The sequence below is a fragment of the Terrapene carolina genome, unplaced genomic scaffold, assembly GCF_002925995.2.
Source record: "Terrapene carolina triunguis isolate 2854851 unplaced genomic scaffold, T_m_triunguis-2.0 Scaffold189, whole genome shotgun sequence".
In the NCBI taxonomy this organism is placed as follows: Eukaryota; Metazoa; Chordata; order Testudines; family Emydidae; genus Terrapene; species Terrapene triunguis.
The window spans coordinates 17,524,344-17,547,466 of NW_020664540.1; the positions used below are offsets into that span (position 1 = coordinate 17,524,344).

Genomic DNA, 23,123 nt, shown 5'->3' on the forward strand with positions numbered 1-23,123 from the left:
TCAACTCTGACACTGGAATTGGACATACTGCCTTAGTATTCTGGTGGTAGAAGAATGAGAGAAAAATAATTTGTTAAATTTCTAACACATTGCCACGTCTGCACTGTGGTGAAATTAGATTCTATCCCCTTTTGTGAAGTAAAAGCAATATATTTCATTTTAAAGCAAGTTGAAGTTGATGAATAATAGAGCTGGGTGAATAGTAACGATATATTATTCACGGTTGTTCGAACCATTTCATAAAACTCATTGAATAATTTAGTTGATGAACAGTGAATAATTTCCTCTTCGTAGGGTCTTACTATGCGAGGTCCTGAGTAATTCTTGCAAGAGACAGAGCACTTTCAGATCCTGTTGACCTCCATGGGAATTGAGGTGCTCAGAACTTCACTGCTTTGAGCAGTTACCAGCCACTTGCTGCCACGCAGAAAGGGGGGGAAAAGTCTGTCTTTAAGTGAGATATTTATAGCAAAATCAATATTGATTGTTCAGTATTAAAGTGTTTAAATTTAAAGCAGTGAAACCTCTTACAGTCACAGAGAAAAATGTAACAGTGAAATTAGGAGAAATTTCTGCATTTAATCTCTTGGTAGGTTACTCAAAAATGTTTTTGGAATGTGCTTCTAAGTGTGACTCTAGCACCACTTTTCATACAAATGACCCATTACTTGATTCATTTACAACTGGCTATTGTAAAAATGGTCTTAAAAGTAGGGTCGTTTTAGCAATTTACCTTTTTAACTACTGGCGTTCACTCATTAATTTTCTCCTAAACTTTTAAGCTATCATTCGCAATTTATGCACTTACCTAGTTAGTCGTTAGCATTTTCAGCTTTTGAACATGTAAAATCATATGATTGCCTTTTACAAGCCAAAGCAAGTTTCTAAATCAGAAAGCATCCGAATGTTAATATTTTAATCTTGTGTTCTGCCTGATTTTAAATAGTTCGGATGATGACGTGTGTGAAGGGTGGGGAGCAAACCTTGCATAACGTCTACTTAATACAACTAATCATTTCTCTGCACTGTAGGTTTTAGTTTATGGAAATTATGAAAAACAAGATTTAATTGCTTTTGAAGAAAAACTCCCATTTTGAATTAACATATACAAAATGTAACGGGAAAAACAAAAAAAATCAAGATTTAGTAAAATATCCTGAAGATCCAGTTTCCTTTTTTACGTTGGGGTCATCATCATTATTCAAGTGTAGACATACGCCTGGCACGATTATTATTTCTGTTACTGTAGCAGCTTGAGGTTTCCCTGTGCTAGGTTCCGTTCAGTCACATCAGAGACAGTCCCTGCCCCCAAAAGCTTACAGACTAAAGAAACATGCCAAAGAGGTGAAGTGACTTGCCTAAGGTCACACAGCTCAGTGGCAGAGCTTTGAATAAAACCCTGGTCTAATTATTTCCAATACCTTGCCCTGTCCATTGGGACTACATTATCTCTATCTGGGACAGCACTGGCTGGTCTAGATTAGGAAGAGGCTTCTACCCTGTGCAGAATCAAGCCTTAAAGAGGTTCCACCCACCCTATCTAACACAAAAATCATTGCGATGATTAATGGAAATGCAACCGAAAAGGCAACAACCTGACATGTTCCTACAACTGTGCCGTAAGGAGCAAATCCTGCCTCCAGAGCTGCAGAAAACTCCTGGCATTGGAACGGGTATGGCCCCCCCGGTCAGGAGGGCGAGATTAGCAGGGCCAGAAATAGGCTGGACCCTCTGTGCATCACAGAGCTCAACTCCCTGCATACCAGCATGCCCTGTGGCAAAACTGGCAGATCAGCTACAACATCGATCCTTCCACTTTGGTCCCTCGCCACCAGGAGATCTACTACAGCCATAGGGCTGCAACAATGTTCACAGAAAACCTTTGCAGTCCCAGGGAAGGAACCCTCGTTTCCCTTCCCCTGCTTGGGTTGGGTGTTTGGCTGCTAATTTGCCCCTAAATTAATAACCCCGGTGGATATTGTATAGGCTCTATCCAATATTCTGAGATCTATTTTTAATCTAAACGTTCGTTAATGTGTTGAAATGGTTACCTAAGAGCTCTCGCTAGCAATCAGTCTGGGACGTTGTGCTTCAAGGTACAGAACGTTGGTCAAGCCAAATCATCCGGGCCACATTTTTCAGTAATGGCTTCTGAATTTTGGGTGCCCCCATTTTGGGGTACCTTGGGCCTAAAATTCTGGAGCGCTGAGCACCTCCAATAACTATTGAAGTCAATGGGAGCTTGTAACGGGGTCAGCAGCTGCCTCTCATGTGTGCCCCCTTTTCTCTGGCTGATAGTGCCTGCAAACACAGTTCTTTTTGGGGGGGGGAGGGTCACCCACCTCTCGTGGATGGCTCCCTTTCTCTCTGTTAGGCATGAGCCTGCTTTTCTTTTTCGGTCTTACATCAGGGCGGCACCTGCCTCTCATAAGCATCCCCGGCCGCTGGTTCTCTTGGCCGGTCTTCGGCAGCTCAGCCCTCCGGCCGAGCCACAAACGCGGTCCTCCTTTCTGGGGTACGTAGTCCTGAGTTCTTATCACGGCCCTGGTATGGGGCTGTAGCTCAGAGGCTTCTTCCCAGAGGCACTTCCTTCTTCAGACACCCCGCCAGGGCCCATCTCAGTTCCCTCAGAGGGTGTCCTTTTCAGCAGCCCTCCCTGGGTTCAGTCTGCAACCAGACCGGCAGGACCCATCTTGGTATCCTTGTGTGGTCTGGCCAGATTCTGTGCTCAGTCCCCCAGGCTCAGCCTGCCTGCACTGACCTTTCGACGGCTCTGCTGCTATTCTCTCCAGCCAGCCAGATACCCAGTCTTTGGCAGCCTTCACTGGGCTCAGTTCTGTCCGGTGAGCTCTCTCGTCAAGCTCCACGCAGCAACTGAAGGCTCTGCTCTGCTCCTTGCCTTTTATCTGGCCTTTCTGGCCCCTTATTGGTCGCTCCAGCAGCCCCACGCCGAATCCACACAACTGGTGGACCTCCCGCAGGCATGCCGCCGAAGGCAGCCTGCCTGCCATGTTTGGGGCGACAAAAAAGCTAGAGCCACCCCTGCCCAGGACTGACCCCTGGGGCACTCCGCTTGATACCGGCTGCCAACTAGACATCGAGCCGTTGATCATTACCCGTTGAGCCCGACGATCCAGCCAGCTTTCTATCCACCTTATAGTCCATTCATCCAATCCATACATTTTTAACTTGCTGGCAAGAATACTGTGGGAGACCATATCAAAAGCTTTGCTAAAGTCAAGATACATCATGTCCACTGCTTTCCCCATATCCACAGAGCCAATTATCTCATCATAGAAGGCAATCACATTGTTCAGGCATGACTTGCCCTTGGTGAATCCATGTTGACTGTTCCTGATCACTTTCCTCTCCTCTAAGTGCTTCAAAATTGATTCCTTGAGGATCTGCTCCATGACTTTTCCAGGGACTGAGGTGAGGCTGATCGGCCTGTCGTTCCCCGGATTCTCCTTCTTCCCTTTTTTAAAGATGGGCACTATATTTGCCTTTTTCCAATCGTCTGGGACCTCCCCGGATCGCCACAAGTTTTCAAAGATAATGGCCAATGGCTCTGCAATCACATCAGCTAACTTCTTCAGCACCCTCTGATGCATTGCATCCGGCCCCATGGACTTGTGCATGCCCAGCTTTTCTAAATAGTCCATATCCTGTTCTTTCACCACTGAGGGCTACTCACCTCCTCCCCATACTGTGCTGCCCAGTGCAGCAGTGTGGGAACTGACCTTGTCTGTGAAGACCGAGGCAAAAAATGCATTGACTATGTCAGCTTTTTCCACCTCATCTGTCACTAGGTTGCCTCCCCCATTCAGTAAGGGTCCCTGACCTTTTTCTTGTTGCTAACATACCTGTAGAAACCCTTCTTGTTACCCTTCGTATCCCTTGCTAGCTGCAACTCCAATTGTGCTTTGGCCTTCCCGATTACACCCCCGTATGCTTGAGCAATATTTTTATACTCCTCCCTAGTCATCTCTCCAAGTTTCTACTTCTTGTAAGATTCCTTTTTGTGTTTAAGCTCACCAAAGATTCCTCTGTTCGCCTGCCATATTTGCTATTCTTTCTGCACATTGGGATGGTTTGTTCCTGCGCCCTCAACAAGGCTTCTTTAAAATACAGCCAGATCACCTGGACTCCTTTCCCCCTCATGTTATTCTCCAAGGGGATCCTGCCCATCAGTTCCCTGAGGGAGTCAAAGTCTGCTTTTCTGAAGTCTAGGGTCCATATTCTGCTTCTCTCCTTTCTTCCTTTTGTCAGGATCCTGAACTCAACCATCTCATGGTCACTGCTGCCCAGGTTGCCACCCACTTCTACTTCCCCTACCAATTCTTCCCTGTTTGTGAGCAGCAGATCAAGAGGAGCATGACCCCTAGTAAATTAGGTACCTTAATTGTCATGTGGTTGACATTATCTGTTTCCCAACAAAATCTGCATGAAACTCGTTTGTATCACATAGTAAAACTTGGGATTCTGAATAGTTAAAATATTCAGATGTGGAACTGGGAATGTTAATTTTCAGGTGACTGAATGCAGAAGGGCCATGGATCAGAGACGAAAATAATGTACTACTCAGTGAGTAAAGTGGCAGAATCTGGCCTTTGGTAAAGAACATAGGGGTCAATTACAAAATAAATGGCCACTCTTCACATGAAGGTTCCATGTATAAATAGCTTATAAAATGTTAATAAATTATTAGTAGGTGTTTTAATAAAGTGATAATCAATTGTTATAGAGTCCAGTGCTGTATCTGAGACCACATTGGTCCCATTTCTCTTTTTAAAGGATTAAGCGAAATAAACATTTTGAAGACCTTCAACACAAATGGTGGAAACACAAAATAATTCAGAAGGCCTGTGTATGACTGTTAACCAACCCAACCTGCAGCCCAATACCTTCTCAATAGCCTGGGAAAAGAGAGAGAAATAGATAAATCTAGTACAGTATATTCACAAAGCTCCAGTGCTTCCTTGACTCCAGAAGGATTTCATCCTAAGTAGATAGCCATCCAGCCATATGAAGCAAATTACTCAAAATCATCTGATTTTTTGTATGCCCCAATTACCGTGTGTCTAACTTGGTCCTGATATTTTCACAAGTTCTGAACACCTACCATAGCACTTGAAGTCAATGGGACCTGCAGGTGCTCAGCATTTCTGTAAAATCAGGCCCGAGATGTCTTAAATTTGGCACCAAGCAACTGAGACAGTGAAAATCTCAGGTCACCTTTGGAAATGTTGGCACTGCTCTTTTGAGAAGGTGGAGTCCATGTTAAATATTTGTTTTGAGGTCTTGTTAGATTTTCCTATCTCAGTGTGAATTGTTTTTGTATGCAAAAACAGAGCTGTGGCTCAGTAAAATTCTACAAATGCCTTTATGCCATCTCACCATGAATCCCCCCCCCCAAAAGAAGAAAAAAAAACCCAACAAACCACCACAACAAACCTCCTATGCTGACATGAACCTTACATCAGGCATATGGGAAGATTACCCTTTGTTTCTACTTAGATTAGCTAACAACTTTTTAGGTGTATCCCAATACTACTCCATTCTTCCTTCCTTATATGGAAGATTCCTGTTAATGCTGGTAGGAGTTAAGTGCAAAAATGACCCACGTATCAATAGAAGAATATACTTGGTTGTTATATGCAATATCTATTTTTGCCTTCAGGGTTAAAGGTGGATTTAAAGGCTGTCCTTTTTACCTTTTAATTTGGCTAGGTTGTCTTCTAGTTCTTTTGCCTATTGTGTTTGGCACACGTGACTCTTCTTTTGCCCTGTGGGAATCGGAGAGTATTACGATGCTCTACATGATTGCTTTAAAAGTCTCCCAAAGCAATGAAGAGCTGGAGATATTAAGTTGTAGGAAAGATATTAAGTTGTACTGGAGGAATTCCATATGTTGCACAAGTGTTATTAAACTTCCAGCTTCTAGGCACTGGGTTTTGCAGTCCTGAAAAGCAAATCTTAGATAACCTGGACTTGGGTATGAAATAGATGTTACCTGTCTCACAGAAAGAGAAAGAGTTGATCAAATGGATCCTACAAATGAAGTAATAATCAGTTTAAGCACATGTTTTTCCACCTCTCTGGTGTCAGGTTCCTTATTTATTTTTGTCAATTCCTTGATTTGTAGGGACATGAGTAAAAAGGTGCCTAAATCTTAATTCATAATAGACTCCACCTATTGTCTTCTTATGACTAGTGAGTGATGTGCTAATACAGACTTTGAACATAGTGTCAACGTTTTCCTCATAGCTAGTGGTTGCTTGTAGCTTGGTTGTCTCTGCACTGATCTCCAGTATCTGTCTGTGTAGCTTGCAGTCAGTTACCAGCATTGTTTCTCTACTGACAATAAAAAGATCTCTTCCTTTTAACTCAATAATGAAGTGACCAGAGTACAATTATTCCTCGGCTACCTTCTGGATAAATTCTGAACTGATGATGCGTATCTCACGTCCTGTTTGCTACTTACAGCTACTGTAGTAGAAACTTACTTTAGCTAAAGGAATAGAGGTCTGTGCTTCTGGGCCGCATTGAAGGAGATGTGTGACTTTAAGCTCACGAGCAGTGCCGTTGACGCCCATGTCACATTGCATGTGCTGAAGTGTTTTCCTGGGAGCAGAGAGAGAGCTAAGTTTTATCCCTGTCCTTGCTGTAAAGTTCTGAGTGGCCACGGCATGTAACGGATCGAAAAGCGGGACATTCTTAGGTGGCCACAGGCTGGCTACAATAAATGTCGAGAAATGTGTTTGTAAATCAAAGTCTCTCCCATTTTTGCATTCAGTTCCTAACTGATAGCAGTTTTCTAGTGCTCTCCAAGATACAGGATTATAATTTTTGACTGAAATTGAGGATTTATTTTAATTGGATGTTTCACCCCTCTAATATTTCATGAGGAAAGTTTCAAACAATTGACATTACTTTTACTGGGGGCCATTTCTTAAGCCTGAGCCTTTCAGAGACATTACCGTATGAAATAAACAGGAACAGAAATGTCCATACCTCCGTTGCATATCCATAGCCAGTAGCAATGTTATATTCAAATGAAGATAGACATTCTGTACCCTTCGTCTCTTCAGGCATAGTGCGTCATGTTGTTTCTGGTTTAATAAAATTTCAGTACACAGAAAAAAATCATTTTATTTACAGATATATGCAGAGCCAAGCCCATAACTTTCCATAATACTGTAGCAATAGTTGCCAGGTCTGTGTGGGCGTTCTCCTGTCAGGAATGGTGATCATTGGAAGATTCACTAGAACAGTACCTCGTTATTTCTAAAGTAAGCAGAATAAGCAGGAAAGTCGAGCACATTTTTGGCTTATCTTTCCTCTAGCCATCCTATGGACATAGACCAAGTGTGTTTCAGGAATAGTTGCATCTGTTTTAGATGATCTGGGGCGTAGACAAAGCAAGGTCAAGGCTTGGCAGGATAATTTCGAATTCTAATTATTCAGAGCCACCACCAGACAGTGCAAAAAACGACACCTCCGAAATGTCTGAACAAACGAATCCCTATAAACCAAGTAATCAAAGAAAACATTGCTGGGCTAGCCTGATAGTGGCTGTCATACTGAGGATCTTGTGCACCGCCATGCACAAGGCCTAGAGCCAAACAGCTTGATCTCCACCGCCGTGCGTTGTCATTTATACCTGCCATTCCAGAGGTGGTGTTCCATTCCCATTTTGCGCTCACGTGGAGCTAGAGCTGATCAAGGAAAAGAAAGGGAGGGAATTAAAGGGAGGAAAGGCTACTTTTGGTCAAAATGTGGTTTCAATGTTTCCACTAGCTGCATTGTGCACTGATGTAAATGACCACATAAGAGGCAAGACGGTGGAGAATTGGTCCCACAATGCCATTCCAATCAACCCTTCCTGCTGATTAAACTTACGGCATGTCTACACTGCAGTCATGGTGTGTGACTGCAGCATGGGTACCTACCTGAGCTAGCTAGCTTTAATGTAGCTAGCTCAGCTACTGGAGCAGTGAAATCCCAGCAGCACAGGTTGTACAAACTCACCCGGAACCTTGGCTACTTAGTCTGGTGGCCAGCTTGCACTGAAGCCTGTCTCACTCTGGCTTTTCTACTACCAGTGCTCAAGCTAGCTTGGGTATGTCTAGATGAGCTGCAGTCACACCCCAGTGTTGACATACCCTTGCTCTTTCCAGAGGCAATTCTGTCCAGTTGTGTATCCACTCAGCCGTAGGTTCTCAAACTGTGGACTGGGGTCATCCTCCCTTTCTTTGATTAGATGGGTCTTGAAGCTTCTGTTGTAACATGGGGTCATGGTACAGAAAAGTATGAGAACCACTAGTTTAGGTATTTATATGGCGCACACACCCCATACGAGCCATGATGCAGTGCAAGCCATGATGCAGGTAGCCCCCATCACAACAAAGCTGAAGGAGTGTTGTCTGAGATGGCTGTGTCATGTAAGATGACGCAATGTGGGATATGTTGGCCAGAGAGTATAAGAGGTAGTAGTTGCGGGACAAAGACCATGAGGAAGACCTTGAACAAGGCGGTTTGAGAGGCTGAAGGAGGACATGAAGAAGGTTGGTGTGAGCTTGGAAGACATGCTTGACCAAAATGCTTGGAGGAAAAGATCAGGAATGATTGAGACCAATTGATGGGACTAGGTGAGGGGGAATCAGAAGCTATGATGACCATCCATCACTGAGGTATCTGAATGCCTTGGCTGGAAGAGTGAGGCCATAGAATTATAGAATATCAGGGTTAAAAGGAACCTCAGGAGGTCATCTAGTCCAACCCCCTGCTCAAAGCAGGACCAATCCCCAACTAAATCATCCCAGCCAGGGCTTTGTCAAGCCAGGCCTTAAAAACCTCTAAGAAAGGAGATTCCACCACCTCCCTAGGTAACCCATTCCAGTGCTTCACCACCCTCCTAGTGAAATAGTGTTTCCTAATATCCAACCTAAACCTCCCCCACTGCAACTTGAGACCATTACTCCTTGTTCTGTCATCTGGTACCACTGAGAACAGTCTAGATCCATCCTCTTTGGAACCCCCTTTCAGGTAGTTGAAAGCAGCTATCAAATCCCCCCTCATTCTTCGCTTCTGCAGACTAAACAATCCCAGTTCCCTCAGCCTCTCCTCATAAGTCACGTGCTCCACCCCCCTAATCATTTTTGTCGCCCTCCGCTGGACTCTTTCCAATTTTCCCACATCCTTCTTGTAGTGTGGGGCCCAAAACTGGACACAGAACTCCAGATGAGGCCTCACCAATGCCGAATAGAGGGGAATGATCACGTCCCTTGATCTGCTGGCAATGCCCCTACTTATACAGCCCAAAATGCTGTTAGCAAGCTAATATGCAGCTTCTCATCCACTGTAACCCCAAGGTCCTTTTCTGCAGAACTGCTGCCTAGCCACTCGGTCCCTAATCTGTAGCAGTGAATGGGATTCTTCCGTCCTAAGTGCAGGACTCTGCACTTTTCCTTGTTGAACCTCATCAGATTTCTTTTGGCCCAATCCTCTAATTTTTCTAGGTCCCTCTGTATCCTATCCCTACACTCCAGCGTATCTACCACTCCTCCCTGTTTAGTGTCATCTGCAAACTTGCTGAGGGTGCAGTCCATGCCATCCTCCAGATCATTAATCAAGATATTGAACAAAACCAGCCCCAGGATCGATCCTTGGGGCACTCCGCTTGATACCGGCTGCCAACTAGACATGGAGCCATTGATCACTACCCGTTGAGCCCGACGATCTAGCCAGCTTTCTATCCACCTTATAGGCCAGCTGTGGAGTCTCAAGAATGGGAGTGTTAAAGGCAGAGAAAATGGAAGTCTATCAGCAGGAGAGTAGGGGAGAAATGCATTGGAAAGCTTGCTGTCCTGAGAGCTGTGGCTTATAGTTTCCTGCCCTGTGGTTGTAGCAGCTACTCTCTGAATCTGTTTTGCTAAATGAAGCCAAAGAGGAGTCATCTGAGTGAAAGCCCAGGTGTTTTACGGAAAATACAAACGACTCATGGGTCAGATCGAGAACCATCACCCAGAACTTTAACTGAAAGCAAAAATAATCCAGTCAGCAAGGCAGAAAACAATCTGGAATTAGAAGCCTGGCAGTTTGTAAAGGTTCAGATTAATCTTGGTGTGACAAATGTCCCCATCCATTCCAATTACATTATACTGAGATCCTTTTTCGGGGGGAGGGGAGGAGGAAGTTATGCGTTGGCCTCTCCCCCAGCTGACTCCAGACTGTGTGCATGCAAAAAGGCTGCTTGTTCTGAGGCAGGGATTTCAATGGTGGGAGGGTGGCTAAGAGATTTCCTTATCATAAAATTCTCATGGAAGTGAGAGTAGGATGTCTACAAGCCATTCCAACGTGATTCCTCACTGAGCATGTGGGATAACCTTATTTTGATTATTTTATATATTTGCAGTTGGTGCTTAACAGAGGTTTCCGTTTTGCAATGTAAAAAAGTGATTGCCAAACTTCTCCTTTCCCTCTGATCTCTTGGAGAGAAGAAAAATAAATCCATTGTGAAATCTATTGGATATATTGAATGGTGGTTTAAAACCAATCCATTGATGCTGACCAAGCAGACTATGTGCTTTGAATAATGGAAAGACATTTAGGTCCTTTTGAGGCAATACAGTGTTTGAGCCAATACTTCTGCAATGCATTGTGGTCTGTAAACCTCTGCGTTTCTTTCATAGATTCTAAATTCAGAAGGGACCACTGTGATCATCTAGTCTGACCTGCATAACATAGGCCAGAGAACTGCCCCAAAACAATTCCTTAATTCTTAAGGTTCCTTTTCCGAATAAATAAAGAAAATATGTTTTGATGCTGCTCTCTGACTGGCCATCTGTTATGTGGAAATAGCTGACAGGAATCAACTTTTTCTTTTTAGTTCCTAAGCCAAAACTACGGGAGCAGATTATTCAGATGAAACCTGTAAAAACAGACCCATCAGCAGAACAGTTTTGTGCTATCCAATGTATTTTGTACGTGTATCAGTTTAGTTCAACTACCCTGACCCATCCATTACTAAACAAGATGAGAACCTGCTTTTCAAGGAATCATAGTTAAAGCAGAAAAGCAATTTACTCTGAAGACAGAAACCATACACTGGATCATAACTGTGAACTTCTCGCAGTATCTGCTCAAACCATTAAAACACTAGCAAAGGTCTTGACGGCTCAATGGATTGGTCTATGTAGAGTTAATTGAACTGTCCATTACAAATATTCATTATGAATTTACCTACCTTTAAAAGTGAATCAATCATAAGCCAGCCCTGATTTCTGCTAATGTCCTACTTAGTAATAAGCATTCACGGTGAGGCTTTTATTGGAGTTCTGAATGACAAATAAAGAGCAGAATCTTGTGAAAACAAACACGTAAGCTATTCAAAAGTGACATGAGCAGCCAACTCTGAGCAGTTTTGAAAATTTCACCCTAATAGGCCAAGATTAATGCAGTAGGTGAATGTATGTGTGTTATGTATTAACATGCATTATTAGTTGATTTGTATAAGCCATGACATATGGATGTGACTTCAATAAAAGGCCACATTATGAAAAAGAATAGCTTTAGCCCGTTGGTTGTTCGCAAGCTGTTTTCTTTGAATATTTCTTCATTCATGCTATGTGACTGGTCACACAATTCACGTGGTATTATTTCTGCTCCAATCCGGAGACAATGGAAATTTTCAAACAAATTCTGAATAAGAAACAGTCACAGGGTGGTTTTGGATGAATAATCACGTTCCGTAGGCTAAATTTTTTGAAAATATTGGTCTAATATCCACTAAGCAATAAAAGCAATTGGCTGGAAATTTTCAACGCAGGAACGGTCTGAACACTTGAATAAAATGATCAGGGCTAGCCTGGGACTTGGGAAATATGGGTTTAATTCCCCGCTCCACTATGCACCTCCTTTGTGACCGTGGGTGAGCTGTTTAGTCTCTCTACATCTCAGTTGCTCACAGGAGGTGTGGAGAGATAAAAGCACCACCTCACCTCACGGTGGTGCTGAGAGGAGAAAGGCATTAATAATTGTGAGGGCTCAGATACTATGGGAATGAAATATGGAACGGTGATGGCGGATAGCTTTCTCACATGGTATTTAGAGCCTGATCCAATGCCCAGTGAAATCAATGAAAGGGCTTTTATTCAATGGATATTGGGCAAGAACTTCAATGACATTCTGCATATCACTCACTGACTGTACCAGGCCCCGTACTACAGCCCCTAAATTACTATAATTAGAGCTGGGTAAAAGTTTTTAAATGAAACTTTTTTTTCCAAAAAAAATGCAGATTTGGATCAACCAAGAAAGTTCACAAATTATTCCCAAAGTCACCTGAGGCAACCAAAGTGTTTCATTTGACCCAAAATGTTTAGTTTGACCTGAAACAAATTTTATTTTTTTCAGCTTAGGCCAGTGAACCGAAGAAGCATAGGTCGATCTTGAAGGGGAGTTATGCTTGAGGAAGACCTCTAGGCTCAGTCCTCTTATTTTGCTGTATTCATTTGCTTTCATTAGTGCATTAGTCGTATTTTTTGCAGCGTTGGAGCTCAATAAATAATATTATATTGATTGGAATCAGATCATTGTAGTATTTACACTGAGCTAAAGCCAATGTGAATAATGCATTGAGATTAAATCAACTGCAATGTAAACATGGGCTTTTCCCCCCAGAGCTGCTCTCACTTGAAAGCGAGAGGACCCGGTTGGCTGTTTTACACCTTTTTCTCTTAGGAAGATCCTCCTCCTTGCTAAGTAGAGGTCATCTCCAAAACTACCATTCATATTAACCCCCAAAGTGAGGGAGCCTCATAAAACTGAAAATCCACTTGTAGGGGCTAGTGCTGGCCATCAAAAGTCAGAGTGCTGTGAAATGCGGTTGGAGGACGGATTGGATAAAGGAATCATAGACTGGGCCATGTTGTTTCTAAGATTAGATAGATTGTAACAATAGTGAACGATTTAAAAAAAAATATTCTGGGACGGATTCTTTCGATGGAGTAAATACCAACTTTTTGAGTTTTTCAAGAAAAAAAATATTTCCCCTTAAAGAACAAACATCTATTTGTTCGATACATTTTTCTATTTTACTTTTAAAATATAAGAAAAAAATATAAAACAATTAATTTAAATCCACAACAGCCTGGCAATTTTTGGTTCAAACAATAACAGTAATAATAATAAAGCATGCAGGAGATTCAGTGACTGTCTTCTCCTTTTTGTGTTACCTTAACACTAAACCAATGCTTAGTTTTAATTTTTTTTTTAAAATATTAAAGTTTGACAGCAACCTTCTGCACACTCCGTACACCAAAATTAACCCGGAGCACATTTTTATGGATGACTTAAAAGGCCCCGAAGCCAGGGCTTTACAGTAGAAATGCAAACATATTAATATTTGTAAATATAGCTGTGGTAATGGCATTTCTCTCACACAAAGACAGAATAATGTAGATAGAAAGTTTTAGGTATTTGCTTTATTCCTGAGTGGTCCAGCTATGTTTGAGTTATGCAGATCAGCTGCAAAGAATGTAATGCCTGCATGCATGCTACACCATCATATATTGTGACTATCCTGTGTATTTTATAAAAGAGATTCAAAATGATTTGGGGATCTTTCAAAATTTTATTCTTCTGTCTAACTCCAGTTTCTGGAGTCCAAGCCTACAGCCCTTCCAGGGGGAGAAAAATAGATATAAGTTCCCATTTCGGTTCCTAATGGATCAGAAGATGTGGGACTTCAAACCTGGTTTTGGTCCAGGATTGAGTGTTGCCTGTCGTGGCTTCTGGACCAGTGTAATTTTCAGGGAGAAGTTCCTATGGGAAAGTAGGAAACGTTTGTTTCTTTTTTAATGGCATCACTTTCGAAGGTGCTCAGAGCTGCTGGAAGAGGTGGATAAATAGGCAAAGTTCCAGCAATGCAGGACCTAGCATGTTTCCATGTATTTTTTTCAAATGAAAATCATGCTCACATACCACACAATGGTGGAAGGCATAGAACTGGTTGAATATTAATTGGGGACCAGATTCTTACTGATGCACTCTGTGTGTGTGTGTGTGTGTTTGGGGAGTGGGGAGAAAGGATGCTCAAGGAGGTTTTGGGAGACCACTAGAGTTACCGTTCCTGTCCTGTGGTGCGTGAGGTTGGGAGGATAGTGAACTGCTCTTCATGATGGGCTGTAGTAGGAGGCACAGAAGAGGTGCTGTTGAGACACCGCAGTCCATGGATAATGGTGTCGTTCAGAGAGAAACAATCTAGTCCATTGGACCCTGGTTTCTTTTCCTAGCTCTGCCATTGATCTGCTGTGCTTCTCCAGGCAAGTGACTTCAACTCTCTGTACCTACATCTTTCTTGTCTATTCATCTGGTAAGCATTCCAGGCCACTCTATCTGTACAACGCCTCGTAGGGTGGGCCCCTCGAGCTTGGCTGGGGTCTCTAGATGTTCTGTAATATACATAAAAACAACAACAATGTGCTACTCAACATCATTAATGGGTCACAGAATGAGGCATTTAATTTTTTCCAGTATATAACAACCTAACTGTAACCACATTAACAAGCATGCCCAGCAGGATATTTTACCAATAATTACTTCACTACTTCTGCAATGTGTTGTCCATAAGGCTAGGGATCCTGTCCCTTCTTCCATTGGCGTTCACCGCTAGTTGAAAAAGAAGTCCCTTTAACAGCTGTGTAGAGATAGCCAGAGACTCAGCAAGAGAAAACACTATTGAGACCATTTTCCTTTAAGTGGCATTTGCCAGAGGTCTGCTTTTTAGCAAGAAACTGTTTCGTTCGACTTGTAATTCCAACAGAAACTTTGCATCGTTGTTGAATGTGAGATGGAAGAGTCGTTCACAAAATAACTAGGCCAATCCTTGGCACCGCTGGAACTGAAGCGTAGCTGTGAAGTCAGTGGAGCGACTTGGTGTCCAACTGGTTTAATGTCACGGAACGTTGGGCCGAACGTGTCCCTTTTCTTGTGCTGTGAAGTGCGGCCATTGCAACTTGCTCAAGTATTTTCAATGCATGTTTCATTCAATTGTACAAACTTTTAACTGAGTCGTACCATAGCAACTGTCTGTGTCATTACCAGAGCGGATTCTGTTGTGCACAGCTGTGTTGAAAAGAACTGCATTGTTCGTAATAGAGTGTTATAGGCATTCCAACTGTGTTGGCAGTTTAACAGACGTGTTCGCTTTGAAAAGTTTGCACATTTTTGGAAAATAATTATTGATGTAGGAGAAATTCTAATTATTGGAACAGACCATTTTTTTTAAAAAAAAAAAGCCAAGTAACTATTTTAACTCCTCCCCCGCCCCCAGGTATAGACAGCTGCCTGAAATTGTAAGACGCTGTTTATGATATGGCTATTGAAAAGCAGTTGGAGGCTTCTGTTATGTTTTAAGATGTTTCCAAATAGAAATGTGTGGTCTGATTTTCATTAATTTGACTTGAATGGGAGCTGCAGGGGCTCAAAATCTCGGAAAATGTGTCCATTATAACTAGTGCTTTGGCACATTAAAATATTTTTATATATAAACCTAGGCAGAACAATACAAAAAATAAATTCAGTATCAAATTGCCTCAGCTATTGAAAAGAACAGCACAGAACTAGACCTGAGGTGCTCTGCTTAATTCTGCTCCTAGAGGGTTTTTCTGCAGCTATTTAAGCAGATGTGTTACTGCTGGTGGTTGAGTCATCACATATATCCCTCACCAGCAGGATAGATTTCTTTACAAGGTATTTCTAACTAGAGTAATCAGCGATTGCTAACATAGTCTAGTTCCAGGACCCCACTCCTGGTATTCTTTTGTGGGGAAAAATCTAGCCAGCCCTATTAGTTTAGGCTTTAAATCGACATAGGCCCGCCCTGCAGGCCACAGGCCTGAACCAAACTAAGTGTCATGTTCTCTGCCAGTAACTGTCAAAGTTTATGACCGGGGGGGGGGGGGGGAGAGAGGAAAATAACGAAAAACCCCAGCTGCAGCAATAATAAAGTGGGTGTTTATGGCTGGCAAAATATAATAACCGCTTGTGTGAAGCAATAAGCAATGCAGTAATTGGCTAAACTGACTAATCATGCCCCCTCCCCCCAATCCAATTGCATAAATACCCCATTATGTAATTGTACCCTGCCTGGAACATTTAAGTAACAGGCACCCCAAATGAGGCAAAGAAATGACAGTATCGGAAACCACCAAAAAGACACGTCATTGACAGGAATAGGAGAGTAACGTGTAATATGATTGCGGTTTTCGGCTTTAAAAAGGCAAATTGTACTTTGGATCGAGGTAGTAGTTCTCAGACCGCTACCCCAGCGCGTTGGTATGTATTGCAATAAACGGGCCTCACTTTGATTTCTCATCGCCACAGGGCCCATGCTGCTCTCAGGTTTGTAGAGGAATCTCTGCAGCTGTACTGCATTCATTTTTACAAACAGCCAACCTAAAGTAACAATCTTTTTCGATGCTTGCTCAGATCAGGTGGACCAAAACAGCGGGAAGTGCCTCTGACAGATTCCAAGACTCGAGTGTCTTCAATGAAACTCTGAGGATTACAAATATCCAGCGACACCAAGGAGGCCGCTACTACTGCAAGGCGGAGAATGGTTTGGGTTCCCCAGCTATAAAATCAATCCGAGTGGATGTGTACTGTAAGTAAACAGCTCCCAGAGCTCTTATCAGAGTTTCCGTTTACCTCCTCTACTGTCTGGCACTGTGTGAAGGGGACCAAGGAATACTAAGGAAGTGGGGAGCCCCAGACAAATTACAAACACGCAAACTCTTGCAATGTAGTTTAGAGAGAACACTCTGAGTCCAGTTCTGTAGCCTTTACTCCTGCGAGTAATCTTAACTCCTGCAAGTAATCTTAACTTTTTTCAACGCAAGAGTCTGAATTTGCAACCCCTACTCATGTGAACAGCCCCTTGAACATCAATGGGAATATTCACTGTGAATATTCCCATTGATGTTCAAGGGGCTGTTCACATGAGTAGGGGTTGCAAGTTCAGACTCTTGCGTTGAAAAAAGTTAACAGTATTATGACGAGACACATTTATTAGTTAGGACCTGATGGAGCTCCTTGGGAAGGGAAGTTTTGCTATCAGGATATGCTCTGAGTGCATGCAGTCACTCACCACTCCCCAGTTACCAATGCTTCTGTGTTCTCCACACGTACAGGGAATGCCACTGACACATCAACAGTTGCCTGCAGCAAGTGCAGTATTCCAGATTCCACTGTTGTTAGTTAATGGTGCCCTTCTCAGGGCACCTCTGCGTATTCCAGGTTGAACGCATAATTTAAAAAAAAACCATGTTGAGACCTTAATGAGTCTTCTTTCTATGAATTCTGTTGCACAATACAGCCCCATGAAGTGTTGTGGATAATACAATTGTTTATACAAACTGTATCCAGAAATAGTTATTGTGCTGAATCAAGTGAAGTGAGCAAAAATGAATAAACCTCAAATACCAATAAAGGCCCAAACCTCTTACTATCCGCACAAAATGAGCCCAGAGGCAAAGGAAGTGGTCTATGAGATTTTAGGGGAAAACTTGCAACGCTATAAAAGGGAGTCAGGGGCCAATTTGTACCTTTGAAACTCTCTCCCAAATGGTCTATGTAAGTTTTACAAGTGAGCAGTAGTACTGTATTTCCTACACACCACACATGCTCATGGAAAGTGAGTGCCCAGTAGAACTTGGGATATGTTACATTGCTTGACACAGCAGCCAGGGATCGGGTCTCCGAACCCCTTCGCCAGAGCCATGGAACAAAGGCAACGAATGGGGAATGGAATTGACCATTTCCTCACACTGGGAGTTTGCAGTAAAATCAATGAATTGGGCTAACAGAAAAGCAAATGCGGATCTGACCTGCATATGTCCCAGCTACAAAGACAAAACTAGTCACAGAAGTGAAATATAGTCCCTTCTCATTACTGGATAGAGCATTTCCCACTAGATGTCTAGTGAGATTTCCCCCTGCATTTGTGTATATACGCAGTATGGCTGTACCTGCCCATGGCACAGTGGAAAGTTTTGAGTGCCTAATGCACATACATTTACACAGACCGCAGGATAAGGAAAGCAGGATCAAAGTCTCTTCTTTTTACTACTTCAAAGGAGAAGGTCCTTGCAGTGAACATTTGGAGGATCCTATAACGTAAGAGGCATTGTCTCAAAGATGGTTTTTAAAAGGACAGCAGGGTTCCAAATTAGTGACAGGTTTTTTTTCTTTTCCTTTTACTGAACCCTTTAAAAAAATAAGCCGATCGGCCTCTATAAGATTTCAAGATGTGTGACTCTCATGATCAGATTTCATCAGCAATAAAAGCACCCTATCGCTTTTTGACATAGGGTAGGATAGTTTGCAGTTCTAGAAGACCAGTTGTACATGCTGCTAGGTTAGTTATCAGTTTTTAAAATCTGAGTAAACTGCTTTTTCAATAGGTTTTCCTGCCCTAAAGAGACTGTTAGCCCACTCTTTAATTCACTCAGTTTACTGATGTGCCTTGTTTAATTCACCAGCTTAGTTACACTTTATATCAATGGTGAATTTATAAATTGTTCCTAAAGGAGTAACAGGTGTTTTCATAAATAGAGAGACAGAATGAGTGAAGTCATATCTTTTACTGGACCTCACCACTTTGTCATTCTAATATCCTGAGACCAACATGGCTACAACAAACACTGTTTTAATAATTTGTTCATTTATTACAGATTGTTACAGAGTCCAGTAGGCCAAATGACTGTTGGTAACCTTGCTTAATAACCATATATAACACCTTCTACTTGATGTGCTAAGTACCATCCGTACACGCACACACGTAGACCGTGTCTACACTAGCAAGCGTACAGCGGCACAGCTGTATCGATGCAGCTGCTCTGTGCTGATGGGAGAGCGCTCTTCCGTCGACATAATAAAACCACCTTGGTGATGGACGGTAGCTACGTTGGCAGGAGACGCTCTCCCACCAGCAGTGCACATGAGCGCTTATGCTGGCGAAACTTACGTTGCTGAGGGGTTGTTGGTTTTTTTTCTTTGAGCAACATAAATGTTGCTGACGTAAGTGGAGGTGTCAACGTGGCGTTAGTGTTCACACTGCAGCCTTGCTCCCGCTGATGTAATAATTCCACCTCCCCGAGAGGCGCCGGGCTTTATGTCGGTGTGGTTAGGGCGACGCGGCGTCCATGTCGACGCTGCTAATTACGTTGGCTGTTGGCTGTCATTCTTGTCAATTTCACGAGTCCAATTGACGAGAAAGCTGGGCTGTCACCGGGGTGGGGGGGCTCCAGCCCAGTCCCCCCCCCCCAGCTCCCTGCTCCAACCCAGGCTGCGCACTCCCCTCTTGGAGCCTGGTGCTTCCTGGAGGCTCCTGGCTCCCCACTGCCCACCACTGGGGGCTGGCTGCCTGCCCCGGCTCTCAGCTCCCCCTGGGAGTCTGGCTGCTCCCCACAGCTCTCCGCTCCCCACCGCAGCTGGGCTCCCAGCAGGGAGTTCTACCCCTGGAGTCCAGGCGGCTCCCGGGAGCCTCGCGCCAACCCCTGGGCTCCCCACAGGGAGCTGAAGGCGCAGCCTGGCTGGGAACAGGGAGCTGGGTAGGCGCAGCCTGGCAGCTGCCCGAAGGCTCCCAGCTCCCCATAGGGAGCCCAGCGGCCGACTGAGACCCCTGGGAGCAGGTCGGACTCTGGGCGTGGAGCTTGCAGCCAGGAGCCCGGCTGCAACAGGGAGCCAAGAGCCCCGGGGAGCAGCCAGGCTCCGGGAAGCAGCCAGGCTCCTAGGAGCGGGGATCCCAGGGGGCAGCTCAGGCTCTCAGTCCCCCTCACTGCCCCTCTGAAGTTGGAGTAAGCGTTCCTGGTGAGGATGCACACCACCGACAGAGAGAGGGCCGTGTGGGCACGAACCACAACAGCAATTACTGTGTTGGTTGTAAATTGACCTACCATAGGTCTACTTACATTTCTAGTGTCGACATGCCCTTATATACATATTCCGCTTCCCCAGAATCTTCCATATACACAGTGCCTAGGGGTATATCACTGAGGTCAGCTACAGGTAGCAAGCTGCTGAAAACCGCATAGGGAAATATTTGAGTCTTATTACATGAGGGTGACTTAAGGTCTCTTTTTAATATCCATCAATTGGAATTTCCTGAATTTCTTCGTTTTAATTAATGTGCCTAAAACTAACATGAAAGCCTGGCCTTGCATTAAACATATAGTTAGTGCTCTTCGAGCTGTTGTTTTGGAAATGTTTGTAATTTTGAAGTTTGGATCCTTCTTGACTTAGACTGAGGTTAGATCTGAGGATCAGATTCTTCATCCTCTTTATAAATTGTTTTAGCTGTCATTTTCTTCTTGGATTTACTGAGATCTATTATTTATGGTCTATTTACATCTCATTCCACTTCTTGTGCTTGGGAATTTGTCATGCTTCTTGACTATGTCTTTAGGTCTTGGCCATGATTAAGTTCCAGAGGATTTGGCATGATAAACCAGTCGGTGTTCTGACAACTATTTTATGGTCAAATATTTCTGAGCAGACAACTATGGAGGTAGGCTCAAGATGCAAAATCTGGATTGAACCTAGATTTAAAAAAACCAGGAAACTCAGAGCTAATGAAAATTTTAAAGAAAAACAAAATAATGAAAGTCTGAAGTTTCACAGCTAAGGTACCTAAAATACTTTACAATCATTGAGCAGTTACAACTTTCTGCGTTCAATTCTTTGCTCCTTTGTAGCGGCATTGTAGATTAGGTCCTCCACGGGGTATTGAACCTGGAACCTTTGGATCTATGAGCCTCTTCTGTTTAAGCTGTAAAATGCCAGGTCCTTTAGAACAGAGCCAGTAGAAGACTCAAGTAAAGTTGGTCGAAAAATTTCCATCAAAGCATACTTTGATAGCAAATTTGGTTTTTCAATTACATGGAAATTTTTGTGGAAAATGTCCATTTTTGTCAAAATTGAAGGGGGGGGGGATTGTTATTAACCCAGTACCTTGGGAAACAATTTGTGTGGTTTTGGATTTTTTCAGCAACTGAAAAAGGAATTTCAGGCCCAAACCAGAAACAATCTTGTTTTTTTTCCCCAACAAAACATGTCTCAGACAAAAACTGGGCAGAAGGATTTTGGTTTCTATTGAAATTTTACATGGGCAAGTGCCCCCACCCCAACAAAACTATTTCCCAACTTGCACTGCTCATAATCCTCTGTGTAGTCTAGCCACTAGAGGGAGACAGAGCCACACTATTTTAATGTGGGTTACATGTTGCTTTGGATATTTCTAAGAGCTAAATGAAAGTGTCTGCTTATGACTTAAAGTTTGAAAAGCCACTGTATCTGTACAGCGAACAAGTTGTTTCTTGAAGAAAGGGCAAGAGCATTTTGTTTTTTTGGTTGGCTGCATGTCTCTGCTGTTGAATTGCTAGCGATGTGTGTCTCAAAGCTGCATGGAAAATGTTGATAGGAACAAAATTTGGATGAAAAGTAAAAATTCCCAATTTTTCTTTTCACATTCCAGTCTGCTCAAGAGTCCATTAGCACTTGGAGCACTGATTGGAATAATAGTGACAATCCCACAAGGTACTCCACATGGGATTGCTGGAAATTTCAACACCAGGTCCAAGTCAGAATAAAGCATCCTAGTTTTGCCATTACTAAGAAGGTGACTCTTTGTTATAGATACAGGAGTGAAAGAATCTGGTTTGCTCAGGGCCCACAAGCTGAATGAGGTCTTCATGCCAATACCTCCGAGATTCAGGGAGGCCCTTCAGTACCCTGCCCTCCACCCTCAGCAAGGCTTGCTCATTCCTGAGGACCCCAAAAGGTTGATCAGCCCCCCATGAGCCTGTTTAGATTCTTTGAATGGCAGCGCTGTGGCTGGGAGGGATTTTTCCCCTGATGATTTTCCCCCTCCTTTTCCCCCTGATGAGTCTTCCCCAGTGATTGGCTGATGCGGGATGCGTGTCTCCACAAAAAAAGGGGCTGGAGAGTTGGGGCAAGGTTTTTAGACCACTGCGAGCTGCCGAATGCTCACAAATGGATGTGGACAAATTGGTAGAGAGTCCAGAGAAGAGTAAGAAAAATGATGAAAGGTCTAGAAAACATGAGCTATGAGGGAAAATTGGAAAAAATCGTGTTTGTTTAGTCTGGAGAAGAGAAGACTGAGAGGGGACATGACAGCAGTTTTCACGTACATAAAAGGTTGTTACAAGGAGGAGGGAGAAAAATTGTTGTTCTTAACCTCTGAGGATAGGACAAGAAGCAATGGGCTTAAATTGCAGCAAGGGAGGTTTAGGTTGAACATTAGGAAAAACTTCCTAACTGTCAGGGTGATTAAGCACCGGAGTAAATTGCCCAGGGAGGTGGTGGAATCTCCATCATTGGAGATTTTTAAGAGCAGGTTGGACAAACACCTGTCAGGGATGGTCTAGATGGTGCTGGTCCTGCCTTGAGTGCAGGGGACTGGACTAAATCTCTTGAGGTCCCTTCCAGTCCTATGATTCTATGCTGAGCACTTTGGGAAATGTGCCTACATCACTTATCTTGCACCCACATCCAGTGGTAGTGACTGCTGCGGGGTGTGGGGAAGGCAAGAGAACCATCTATGGAATCAACTGCAGGTTCGAGGCCTAGGTGCTTTCATGACAGCTGAGCTCTTGTGCAAATCTGTTCATTACTTCCATAAAGAAAGCGGGGTGCTCCAGAAATCCTCAAATGTTTTATTTTAAACTTGTCTGAGCCAATGAGGCATCTCGATGTTGCTATTTAAAATCTTAATAATGTTTATAGTTTGAGTTTAATCACCCAATCATCAGTCCTGTGCACTAGATCTGATCTGGAGCGTGCCACAAAACTAGGTTTTAAAACAAAACTCTCTTCTGTGTTTTGTTGTTTGCTACAAAATAGTCAAGCGAGTTAAAGATTTTTCTGGAATTTGGTGGACGCCTTTATCTTTAGGATATCACACTTCAGGAACCCTTGTGTTCACATGACTTCAAATGCAATAGAAAATGTTACCTTGGTTTTAGAGCTAATTTACCAGTTCTGGGGGAGAGATTCCTATGCCTGTGGGTTGTAGAAAGAAGAGCAACATTGGGATGCTT

At 43.3% G+C, this 23,123-nt stretch overlaps 1 protein-coding gene across 2 annotated transcripts in view; it reads left to right on the plus strand.

The window, feature by feature from the left end:
- Positions 1-23,123, plus strand: part of MDGA2 (MAM domain containing glycosylphosphatidylinositol anchor 2) — a 636,169-nt gene that overhangs the window by 278,392 nt on the left and 334,654 nt on the right. For both annotated transcript variants that reach the window (XM_026654284.2, XM_026654285.2), the window contains exon 3: positions 16,495-16,669. In XM_026654284.2, the coding sequence (XP_026510069.1) occupies positions 16,495-16,669 (175 nt within the window). The remainder of the gene's footprint in view (positions 1-16,494; positions 16,670-23,123) is intronic.